This window comes from Chiloscyllium plagiosum, unplaced genomic scaffold (assembly GCF_037043375.1).
Source record: "Chiloscyllium plagiosum isolate Xiang-an unplaced genomic scaffold, Cpla_swu_hap1 HiC_scaffold_20, whole genome shotgun sequence".
Classification (NCBI taxonomy): domain Eukaryota; kingdom Metazoa; phylum Chordata; class Chondrichthyes; order Orectolobiformes; family Hemiscylliidae; genus Chiloscyllium; species Chiloscyllium plagiosum.
The window spans coordinates 25,673,210-25,686,291 of NW_028270158.1; the positions used below are offsets into that span (position 1 = coordinate 25,673,210).

The 13,082-nt window shown below is 40.1% G+C and overlaps 1 protein-coding gene across 3 annotated transcripts in view; it reads right to left on the reverse strand.

Annotated features, from left to right (window-relative positions):
• Positions 1-2,931: 2,931 nt before the first annotated feature.
• The window catches only part of ints1 (integrator complex subunit 1), a 121,492-nt gene continuing 111,341 nt past the window's right edge, over positions 2,932-13,082 (reverse strand). For all 3 annotated transcript variants that reach the window (XM_043711841.2, XM_043711839.2, XM_087997722.1), the window contains exons 45-48: positions 11,158-11,228; positions 5,944-6,035; positions 4,784-4,893; positions 2,932-4,007 (exon numbers count right to left, since the gene is read on the reverse strand). In XM_043711841.2, the coding sequence (XP_043567776.1) occupies positions 3,892-4,007; positions 4,784-4,893; positions 5,944-6,035; positions 11,158-11,228 (389 nt within the window). In that variant the 3' untranslated portion in view covers positions 2,932-3,891. The remainder of the gene's footprint in view (positions 4,008-4,783; positions 4,894-5,943; positions 6,036-11,157; positions 11,229-13,082) is intronic.

Genomic DNA, 13,082 nt, shown 5'->3' on the forward strand with positions numbered 1-13,082 from the left:
TTTCAAAAAATATAGATCACCAGCACAGCAGTGTAAGGTGAAGAGGGCTTAACAATAGTTTAGACATAAGTAGCTAAGATCCAAAACCTTCACTCCAAATAAGGAACAATATCACAAGTGAAGACAAAGCAGGAACATCTGCAAAGCTGACTAACAACTGCAATGGAATACTACCCTCCCAGGAAATCAATGAAATTTATAGAGATTTCAACAAGGAGAGTTCTTATGATGCAATGGCAATGTCCCTACCTCTCAACCAGGAGGCCTGGGTTCAAGGTCCACTTTTTCCAGAAGTGTGTAATAACATGACTGAACAGGTTGATTAGAAAGTGGAGATTTCAGCAAGGCCTTTGTCAAAATCCCATGAGAAACCAATAAAGAAGGCAAAAGCTTATGGTAACAGGGTAATTTGGCAAGTTGTTTCCAAAAGCTAGCTTAGTGGCGGGAGACAGAGGATGGTGATGGAAGACTGTTTGTGAGACTGGAGGCTGGTGTCCAGTGCTGGGTTTATTATTGTTTGTGACATTCAGAAATTATGTAAATGAAATTGTGGGATGATTAAATTTGGGAATGACAATAAAATTGACTAGGTGGTTGAATGTGAGGAAGGAGGTCTCAGGTCTTAGGAGGATATAAACTGATTGGTCAGATGGAACTGAATGCAGATAAATGGGAGTTGATGCATTTTGGAAGACAAAATAAGAAAATGCAATACTGAATGAATGGCAGGACACTAAGAAGCTCAGAAGGATCTTGTAACACTTGTCCACAAATACTGAAGATGATTGGACACGTTAATAAGGTAGCTAAGAATTCATGCCTTTATCAATCAAGGCAAAGATGTTATGCTGGAACTGTACAGAACTCTGGTTAAGTCACAAGGGTGTGACAATGCTAAGTCACAATGGAAAACATTGCATCCCTCAACTACTTTTCTGGGCACTCTTCCAACTTTTAAAAAGTACCTGAAAACTTAGAATTTTCATAATTATTCAGAGTTCGCATTATCACTTATCTAGCTTCCCTTTCTCTCCGCCCCACAATCAACAACCCCTTTGTCTGCTTATCCTTGCTTCTCTCGCTGGGCTCCCTCTCCATCAATTTACTAACTTCTTTCCTCACCCTCCAGTCATCAATATAAACACCACTTTTTCTGAGCTATTTCTAGTTCTGAAGCAGGATCACTGGACTCAAAATATTAACTCTGTTTCTTTACCCAGTTACTGCCAGACTTGCAGTGTCTCTGCAGCAATTTGTTTTTCAAATGTTTATTAAGGATGTAACTATTTTGTAGACAGTTGTGATAAAGTAGATGGATATTTGGAATGTGCTAGTTGCCTTATGTGGAAAAAGCCAGGCAGACTGGGCTTGTTTGCACTGGAATTTAGGGGTGACTTAAATTAAGTGTATATGATCCCAAATGGTCTTGACAAGGTGGATGTGGCAATGGCGCTTCCCCTAATGAGGAAGCCTGGAACTAGGTATGCACTGTTTCAAATTTAGGATGACCTTTTTAGGACAGGGATCAGAATTGCTTTCTCTCAGATGGTTGAGAGATTTTGGAACTCACTGCCTTAGAGGCAGGTTCACTGAATGTTTTTAAAGTGAAGATTAGATTTGATTAGATTGCCTACAGTGCGGAAACAGGCCCTTCGGCCCAACAAGTCCACACCGACCCTCCGAAGAGTAACCCACCCAGACCCATTTCCCTCTGACTAATGCACCAAACACAATGGGTACCCAGAGGAAACCCAAGCAAACACAGGGAGAATGTGCAAACTCCACACAGTCACCCAAGGCTGGAATCGAACCTGGATCCCTGGTGCTGTGAGGCAGTAGTGCTAACCACTGAGCCACCGTGCTGCCCGTGAAGCTGGGTATATTGTTGAGGCAATGGAAAACAAGGTTATTGAGAGTAGATGCAGCATGGAATTTGAAACACAAACATCTGCCACAATCCTATTGAGTTGTGGGACAGACTCGAGGGGTCAAAAGGCTGAATGCTACTAATTTGTATGTTCATCAACGTTGGAAGCAAAGTCCCTTCTGTTTACTGACAGATCATTTTGATTGTTTGGATATTAAGATAATACAATCTGCTAATTACTGAAGCATAACCCAAGGAGTGAGTCAATTATGCCTCAACAGCAGTGTTCAAATACCTGTGTATTATATAAACATACACAGAAAAGACACACAAATATAGATGTCTATTAGTCACAAAATGAAAAATTCCAAACTTCAGAGCTTACTCTTGAAAAAGTTTAAATTATTTCTTCAGCGTTGTCCTTTACAATATAAGAAAGTAGAATCAGCTGCAGTGAAAATACTACGAAAACTTAATTACATCAGTTCTAGTTTTAGATATTACATTCTGTTACCACTTCTCCCCCCAAGTGGTTTCCCTTTCTGCTTATGTTGGTGGTAACAGAATGTAATATCTAAAACTAGAACTGATGTAATTAAGTCTTCGTAGTATTTTCACTGCAGCTGATTCTACTTTCTTATATTGTAAAGGACAACGCTGAAGAATGGTCAGACTTCTGCCAACACTGTGAAGTTTGCCTGCTTAGTCTACCCTATAGTAATAAATAAAAATAACTCGTCACTTTATTGTCAAACATCAATTTTTATAAAAACATTTCTGACAAAAGTTTCATGTTTTAACAGATGTTAAGGAGCCAAGTTACTTTTCTTTGTTGGTCTCATGTTGCTGGTATTTTAAGTAGAGTGAATGCTCCTTTTCCTTGTGCTACACAACTTCACACATTCACAAGACCTCTTCAGTCAATAGTACTGTCCTTCTAAGGTGCCTCTCTGCAACACAGTTGTGTCTGCTGACTTGTGGCAGCAGAATTTTATTTGAAGATATCAATTGGCAGTTTATCAATTTTAAATCTGTCTGTAATGTCCTAGCTAAAAAAATGCTAGTGATGTTGATCGTTATAATTAGGAAGGGTCATAATTGCACCTCACCTCAGATGCTAAAGTCATGTTAAGCAATTCTGCCAGCTGTGCCCCCCTACTCTGTAGTAGGTTGAAAAGGTAGAACCCAGGTTTGTGCTACAAAGATAAATTGGCAAAGCTGCTAGCTTGAAAGAGATGTACACTAACATTACTGCTTTTCTTGATGTATAATGTGTGGACATCTCAACTTGGTAAAGGTAATATCACCATAATCCCAAAGGACCATAGGGCCGCTCTCATTAGAGAGAGACAACTGGTGGTGAGTTTGACCTGAGGGTCATCATCCCTCGGGTGAGGGGAGAGGTTGGGAAGGCAAGATCTTCGCAGTAACCTCAGCCAGTGCAGGAGTTGAGCCCATGCTGTGGGCATCACTCTGCATCGTAAACAAGCCCACGCACCTTTACTGAAGTGAGACATTGAAGTACGCTCCCACCAAGCCCTCACCCAAATGAGAAAATAGTACAGAAGAGGAAAACCGAAAGAGAGGGGGAAAAGAGGGAAATGAGAATGGAATTTAATTAGTCAGCACCTTATTATGCATATCCAGAGACAGAGATAGCAAGAAAGAAAAAGGAAAAAAAAAGGGAAAAAAGTGAGAGAAAGAGAGAGAAATCAACTTGATTCTGTGCCTTTCAGAAATATTGCAAAGGGCTGATAACAATCATTGCACTTCGACTCATATGAGAAAATGCAATGTTTTAGCTATCGATTCCCAGTAGCTTTGGTGGAATTTGTACTGGGGCTCCAGTGAAAAGTCCTCCTGAGCAGAAGCATCCTGGATGGATTCATAGTTTCCTGATGATTCCTTGTGGAATGTATAAAGATGCCTGCAATGACTTTGTGCTGAAAGTATTTCCTCTCCAACGCCTTCAATCGTGTTTAGTCTTGCATCCACGTCCACAGTTCACTTATACTGTTCAATCATTAAGTTGTGGCTTCCATGTGCAGAACTTTCATGGCCTCTGCAATCTGTGGGCTTGTGTCGAGCTGGCTGTACATCCCCACCAGAAAGGCTTTGTGTAAGAGGACTCCCGCATGCTCTGTGAAGAGAACATGGTACAAGAATGAACGACTGGCATAAACGATAGACAGGACCTCAACAGCCAAATCAAAGCAAATAAACAGATCGATAATAGCGTCAAAATAATATCTGCATGCATGGAAAATGTTCCAACAATTTGACAGGTAAATATAGTTGTGAGCAGATTACACTTTAATAGACTCTTGGAAGATCCCCAGTCTGTGCAATTACTCTATTTTCGTTTGGGGCATAACACATGCTTTAGTTAAATTCAATACCCCAAGGATTAGCAGTTGCCACTAAAAATGTGGTGCGTTTCTATGGGAATAAAAGCAAAAGACTGGGGATGCTGTAAATCTGAAACAAACACAGAAAATGCTGGAGAAACTCAGTAGGCCTAACAGCATCTATGGAGAGAGAAAAGAGTTCACATTTCAAGTCCAGTATAACTTGTTTTCTTTTCCCGAACATCTCTCCATAGATGCTGTCAGGCCCCTTGCGTTTGTCCAGCATTTTCTGTGTTTGTTTCTACGTACATGACTGTAAAACCCCCTTGTCAGACATACAAAGGCAATGTGACCAAAATGTGCTGTGGTAGTGGTGTTGGGTGAGGGGAACAAGAGGTGGGCTCATTGTATCCATGGCACCATAGCCCATGAGAAAGGGATGTGAAGAATTGGCATTGGTGCTTTTGGGAAGCATTGGGGGTGGTTTAAAATTAAAAGAATAAATTTAAAGATTTCTTTGCACGATAAACACAATTCAAGATCGGATTTCGAGACTCAGCAATTTTACCTTGGCAGAGCAGCGCATATTCTGGAAGGTGCTTCAGGGCTGTCTGCACCACATCGTAATTTCCACAGCCAAGACAGTACATGAAGGTTGGAAGAAAATCTGCAGCAGTACTGGAAAAAGAAACCAAACAAACTGAACTGCGCAGTCAGAGGTATGTGCTTATTTTGAGAAGACGAACAGTCTCATAGTAGAGCAAACTGTAAATACACTGTGGCACTGTTTGGAGGCTGAAAAGGGACATACAAATGTTTGTATATTACAAGGTTCCAGTACAGAAACTACCCATCATTACAGCAACAGTTTGCGTCTCTGATAACATTTAAACAGCCACACCTGGAGAACACAGGAGCAATGCTGCTCCTTAAGTATATCTTGGCCTGTCCAAGATGGTGCCTGGAAAGAGGGCACCCTTAAAATATTACTACCCTTGCTTTTGATATGAGGTTAAAGATCGATCCTGTTTGTCCTCTCAGGTGGACATTAAAAGATCCTGCAGCTTAATTTTAGAGTAGGAATATAATCAAGGAAGAGTCCATTTAATTTCTCAAACTGGTTTTGCCATTCAGTGGCATCATGGCTAATTTGTAACCTCACCCAATGGCCTATATCCCTTTGATTAACAGACACTTGAGGATATCAGCTTTAAAATTAATAAATGCACCATGGTGCTTATGGAAGACAGCTCCAAGCTTCTAACACAATTTTTTATTAATAATTTCTCTGACAGATCTAGCTCTAAGTTTTTAGACTATATCTTAGTCCATAACTCCCCAACCACCAGAATAAATGTTCCTCTGTCTATCCTATCCTATACCCTAAACACTTGAAAAGCATTGATCAAAATACCCAGAGACTACAATCATAGTTCTGTAACCTCTTTTTGTAATTTAACCTCAGATTCTCCGTAAGCAAGGAAGTTTCTTTGGTGTCCTGGAAAATAGTTCAAATATTTCATCCACCTTAAGATCTCATTTAGCAAACATTTATCTTGTCATTATTTCATTGCCGTTTGAGGGAGCTTGTTCTGTAATAAATAGACTGCCGTGTTTCCTAAAATATAATGAACTATACTTCAAAAAGTAATCTACTGGCTGCAGTGTGTGTTTCAGCATCATGGTAAATGCTGCATGATCGCTTAGTTATTCTTTCCCCTCCTTTACCGTGGATTGCTCTGGATACTCCGCATAGCCAAGACAAATGCTGCGTTTCGTGACAGTTCTTCTGGGGAGCTCATCAACCGTTGTAGATCATTCTGTGAAAAACAAGAAAGCTTTCAGTTCAGCAACAGCCTCCTACTGTGTGAACATGGCCATACTCAAGGCGTTGGTCCTCATTGTCTAGAAGACGACTATAATTTGGGGCTCCAGTCTGAAGTGAATTCCTCTCCACTAACAGGTAAAAGTTCAAGTCAGGGAAGGTGTTAATACGCTCCTCCTGTTCTACTGGTCACAGTAGGTGCAGAGACCATATCAAAGCTGGCAACACCTGAATTTTGACGGTGGACTACAAATCACACTGCACAGCTCCAGGTAGGAGCTCGTCGCCCATCTATTCCCAAGTGATCAGACTACTTCCCTCTGCAAACTAACATGCTAATCGTTTCAATTAGTTCATGGCTGATCCTTGTTACTTTCTATCCTATATACATACATTCTTCAATTCCTTTACATAGTCCAAAGCTCTAACAATTTCAATCTTGAACACACTCAATATCTGAGCAGCCATCTCTCACTGAAGTACAGCATTTAGAAGATTCACAATGTTATTGCCCTCATGACAATCTGAATCAGCATCTTGACCCTGATTTTAGACTCTGCGGTTGGGGGTAAATAATCTCTCAGCATCTAATCTGACAAACCGTCTCAGAATCTCAGAAGTTTTGACGAGATCACTTCTCATTGTTCTAAACTCCAGAGTATAATACTACTTAGCTTAATCTCTCTTCATAAAAGAGCCCAGGAATTAATTTAGTGAACCTCATTACACCCTTTCTCAAGAGGGTGAAACTGTACATACTGCATCAGGTATGGTCTCATTAAAGTCCTATAACATGCGGCAAGGTTTCCTTGCTCTTCTATTCCAGCCTCCTTGCAATAAAGACCAGTATTTACCTTTCTAATTACTTCATGTACTACCATGCTAACTTTGTGCTTCTCTTATAAAGCTACCCAATTCCTTTTACCTTAACACTTAACAGTTTTTCCACAAATTAAAATATATTGAGGTCTTTCTGTCAAAGTAACCCCCATATGCTATCCTCTATATCACTTACTGAACAAGAGGGATGATGTGGGGGAGACACTGCAAACATGGGGGAGGGGGGGAGCTGGGGGTAAACAGAAGGATGGCAAGGGAGGAAAAGAGGGGCTGAAATGGGGATAGAGGGGCTGCACAGGGGTGGGGAACAAAGGGGCTGCAAAAGTAGGGGGGCAGAGAGGATGCTAAAGTCAGGCAATGTATGCAAGAACATGGGTTAATTAAGTGGAGAGAATAGTTTTAAATCTTTTAACAACTGAAATGTTCAGATTACTGAGAACCAAGAAAATAAAGTCACTGGAATCTCTAGCTTGAGGCTGCAGAAGTTCAGGAGATCTCTATGGGAAAAAAAAAATCAGTGGATGCTACTATAACGAACACTGTCGAATGGACAATTTAATATTGAGTAGTTTTATTTGATGTAGTTTTAATTGCAGCATCAGGTACTCCTAGGCCCACAAACCAACCCTCCTCTCCAGTTGATCCTGAACATCCTTTAGTTTCGATAGAGGATCTGGATCAATACAGGCTTAGAGGTCCAAAGGGCCTGTTCCTGTACTGTAATTTTCTTAGTTCTTCACTCCTCTATCCAGTGTTATTTCTGACTTCAGCAGAACTAAGCAGCCGGAGTAGGGGCCAGGGAAACTTGAGGTGGTGGTGGGATTGTCAGAGGAATGTAAGAATATTCACATTCCTGTTGATTTAAACCGGTACACTCTTGACCAGGCTCTATGCTTGAAATGGACAAATAGAATTCACGTAAACTCTGGTTCCTCGTGTGTCATCTTATCGAATGTTTCTATGAAAGTCCAATGTATAGTGGTTCGCCTTTCTCTTCGGAATAAATCCTCAAAAAACAGATTTATCAAATATGATTTCCAATTCATGAATTGGAGCTGACTCTACTTCATCATATTTCCCTCTTCCAACCACCCTTATCACATCCAAATGCACAGATTCTTGCATTTTGCCTACTATTGAATTTAAGCTAACTGTACTCTAGCTCCCACCTTCTCTCTTCCTTCTTTCTTAAGCAGCAAGCTTATATCTGTTTTATTCCAATCTGCAGAAATTGTTCTAGAATCTAAGGACTTCTGGAATATCAAACCAATGCATTCACTATCTCTGCAGCTACCTGGAATACTGGTCATCAGGTTTGGGGAGACTTTTGTTTGCTACTTACCATTCATTTCTCCAGTGCCATTTATTTATACTAATTTCTTTAGCATTTTCGTGTAGACAGATGCAAAGTATTCCTTAATGTCTTTGTCATTCCCATATTCCCGGTTATAATTTCAGCAACCTCGTCTCGAATGGGTCATGTTTATTTTTGCTATCTCTTTCCCATTCACAAGTAGAAACACTTATAATCTACTTTTATGTCTCTTGCTAGTATATTCACATATTCTTTTTACTTTCTCCTTATTAATTTACCTTTGCTGAATTCTAAACTACTCCCAACCCAAGCAGTCAAGTCCTAGGAATTTGTGGATTTTCAGTCTGATTAAATTTTGTAGCACTTGTTCTTTTCTTATACTGATTACTTTAAGTGCCTCACTATTAAGCTCTTAGTTCCTCACTATTTGTTTTTTATTAAATATCTTTTAATGTGAAGACTAACACAAAATATTTATTACAAGTCTTTCATTTACTTATTCCCATTATTGATTTCTCCTATTAATTCTCTAAAAGGCAACACTTACTTTCATTAACCCCTTCCTATTTACATATGTGTAATAGATCTCAAATCTGTCCTTACATCTCGGGTTACTTTACTCTCATTCTGTTTTTCTCCCTTTTTATTGATTTTTTTGTCCAGCCTTTGCTGCTATCTATAACCACTGAATCCTCAGGCTGACTATCGTTCTTGTCAATATTATAAGCCTCTTCTTATAATCGAACACTATCCTTAACTTCTTTAGTTAGCAATAGATTGATCTCTTCTCTCATGGAGATTTTATTACTCAATGGAATGTAGAATTGCTGAGAACCATGAAATGTTTCTTTAAATTTTTGTCATTGCTTACTCAATCATGCCCTTTAATCTAATTTCCCAATTTGTTTTGGCCAACCTGTCATTATATCTATTTAATTTGTTTTACTTAGGTTCAATTTCTAATTTTTAATTTATTTGTGTTACTCTCAAATTCAATATGAAATTCCAAAATTCCATCATATTATGATTGCCCTTTCCCAGATTATCCCTCACTATGCAATTACCAATTAACCCTGTCCAATCAAACAAAACAAAATCTAAATTAGTCTCTTTGCTGCTTAGTTCCAATTCTTGTTTTTCCAGCAAACTGCTTCAAATTCACTTCATGAACTCATTCTTTAAACTACTTTTGACAATCTGATTTGCCCATTCTATATGAAGATTGTCCCACAATTATTGCATTGCCTTTGCTATAATGTCTCTTATTGCTTGAATAACTTTCTGTTCAACAGTGTTACCAGTTAACTACTCCCAAAATCATTTTCTTATCCTTGCTATTTATTTTCTCCACCAAACTGAAGATACTTCCTTATCTTCCAAACCAAGATCATTCCTCACCATTGTCCTCATGTCATCCTTCACTGTCATAGCTACCACACTCCCACTTAGCATGTCTTTTCCTATTAGAAATGCCAAGTACTTTGGAATACATATATTGTCCCCAACTTTAGATTCCCTACAGTGTAGAAACACGCCCTTTGGCCCAACAAGTCCACACTGACCCTCCAAAGACCAACCCACCCAGACCCATTCCCCTACACCTAACACTACGAGCAATTTAGCATGGTCAATTCATCTTTGGATTGTGAGAGGAAACCGGAGCACCCGGAGGAAACCCACGCAGACACGGGGAGAATGTGCAAACTCCACACAGTCACCTGAGGAGGGAATTGAACCCGGGTCCCTGGTGCTGTGAGGCAGCAGTGCTAACCACTGAGCCCGTAGTTGTTACCATGTAATCATATTTTTGTAATGGCTATTAAATCAAATAGATTTATCTCTATTTAAGCTAGTAATTAATATAGCCTATTACAAATGCTTTATATATTCTATTAAAATACCTTTAATTTGAACTTTTAACCTTTTTTCATGATTATGGACCGTTAATATTAAACTTGTTTCTTTCTAAAACACTCAGTTTATTTTAAAAGCCATTCTGCCCTGTCACCTTGACTTTTCTTTCTAGATTTATAAATTACCTTCACTTAAAATGTTCTCTCCCTTTTTTCGTTTAATCCTAAAGATATAGCTCAAAAGGATAGAATGGGAGCATGATTTGGAGATGCCGGTGTTGGACTGGGGTGTACAAAGTTAAAAATAACACAACACCAGGTTATAGTCCAACAGGTTTAACTGGAAGCACTAGCTTTTGGAGTGCTGCTCCTTTATCAGGTGGTTGTCTGCAGGTATAGTATCAAACATTCATTTAAAGCCTGCCAGATTTTACCCTCCACTGAATTCAATACAGTGCACAACCGCTACGGCAGTAAATTGGGCATCCCACCCAAAATCGGCATCCTTGCTAGGTGAGTTACGATGTGCACTAACATCTACTGCAGGCCAGAGTTATACAGGTTCCAATGAATCCTGATAGTCTGTGTTCTGAGGCACAAAAACTGCTACCCAAGCTTTCAATGGTTAGTATTCACAGGGTACAGATAGAAGTATTTGTGGTCTCAACTGGGTTGGGTGCAATGTTCAGGCAGTTTATGACCAGAGAATATGGAAAATGACACTGCTTTTGTAACTGAGATCTGTGAACTGTTGTGGCACGGAGCTTAAGACATCACAATGAGAGAGAGGGAGAGAATGAGATGCAGAGAAAAGGTAAGGGAATAGGACCCAGCTCCTCAAAAGGCAATAACACCACATCGTTTACATCACACCATTGCTGCCAATGCAAATAGATCAGACGCTTCAATATTTACAACAGCTTTCCCTCAAAGGCTGTTCACTGACAATTTACAGCTAGAGACATTATTAGCTGCAATCAAAATCAGTCAGCTCTACTTGTTAGCAGAGTACAGGGCATTATACAGTTCTAGAGCTAATTAAATGCTGCAGGCAAATGGTGGTTGAATCTTGTTTGCTTTGAGAGACAATTAGTTTATTTTCTACTTACAGCAAAGAAGAAGAGGACCTCCACTCGACGCTTTGACATCTCATCAATATCATTCAGGACTTCCAGAATATCTGAGCAGGCAAACATTAGACGTATTAGGTGCCATTCAGAATGTTCGCTGATCTACCTGGGCTCCTGGTAGTCAATGTCACAATTTAAAAAGTCACAGCCTAATTCTAAAATCCTTTTGGGTCTCTTCCTCTTTAAAGTACTCCTAAAAACCAATTTCTTTTTCAAGATTTTGGTGACCTACCTTTTAGTAGTTTTGTGTTAAATTTTGATAGAGTTCTTGAAATGAATTTTATAATATTTTTCTACAACAATGTCACAATATAAATGCAAGTTGTTGTTGCACAGGAGAGAATGTAGGACAAAGTGCAGTGATATTCACAATCAGTCTGACTCTGATTTTAAGCAGGAGACAGAAAGTGTTGGTCTCTTACTTAAATCAGACCCAACGACACACAGTTAGATCTATACAGTTGAGTAGGAGGAGGACACTAAAAAAGGGAGAGTAGGTGAATAAAAGTAAGACAAAAGACTAGGTGTAAACTACATCAAACTCAATTTACTGCTCTGTTCTGGAGGGTGGGGGGGGGGGGGGGGGTCACTGGACCTGAAACATTAACTCTGACTTCTCTCCAAAGATGCTGCCAGACCTGCTGAGTTTTTCCAACACAGCGACCAAAGTGCTGCATTCAATCAGCTCGATTTCTGGGCTAGGAATAAGGGGTCCCTACAACATTTTTCATTTTATTCATTTCCCTTTTGATGTTGGTTAACCAATTTTCTGTTTTAACATTTGCACGATTGCACAGCAAACTGTTGGGTCTCCAGCCCTGGTCTCCTTGCTGCAACATTGCCAGGGCACTTTGGAAACAGCACGGCATGTTGGCCATTCAGACAAACTGCTCTTTCTTCAAGGCAGACTACTGCTTAAAGGAAAAGTGATTACAAAAAGTTTGGTACAAAGGAAAATCTTTAAAAATAGGGATCAAGCTTCACACAACAATCCAGTTGGGACAAATGCCGTGTTGGAGACATTGGTGATGGAGAGATGCCACAGTCCCATTTGTGGGGGTATGTAAAGAGGGGACAGAAGAGACCATTAATAATCACATGCAAGACATGGGAGCATATAGCCAGGGAGGTTAGTTCTCCAAGTCTAGACTCAGAGTCCTCACAGCTATGCCATAAAGACATTCATCATCTGCACATGCATCTCCACAGCTTGAACACATTACTCAATGCAGCAAATCAACATCACACACCGAACATAGGCCCTGGCACTCAGGAATCACACCCAACATCCAGAATACTCCATTTGACGCTTCAACATCTACCTGAGACCACCCATCCCTCCCTCATGTTTCTTCCACAAACATCCTGCTACTCAATTATGGCAAACACAACAGCCGAAAATAGCAGTAAACAATCAACAACGTTCATGCAGGACAATGTAGCACATAATAAAAAAAAGATCAGAAACAGAGGCACAAGTCACCTCCACTTCCTGAGCCTTCCATCCTGCAGTTGGCTCTGACAAGGCCTGCAGGATTCAATGCCACTCAGCACATTGGGAATGACGGCATCTTTCCGTCTTTTGCTACTTCACAATTCTAACTCATCCTCAGTTTGCTATCCAGTATAATGGTGTGACTATTGACTGCTTTCACTTTCCACCACCCCATACCCACACCAAGCTTCCCTCTCTGAGTTCCTGCTTTCAAACACCCAAGATCAGTGATTACAGCACCTGGCCTTTGAAAATACCCTGCTACCAGCCTCACCATGCTGCAGATGTATACTGCCAATTTTGGAAGCCTGGGGTCATGCCAGCTGATTGGGCTGCACAGTTTTGTTACTCATTCATTTCCGGGATAGGGAAGTTGCTGGCAAGGCCAGTTTTTTACAGGTCATCTTTA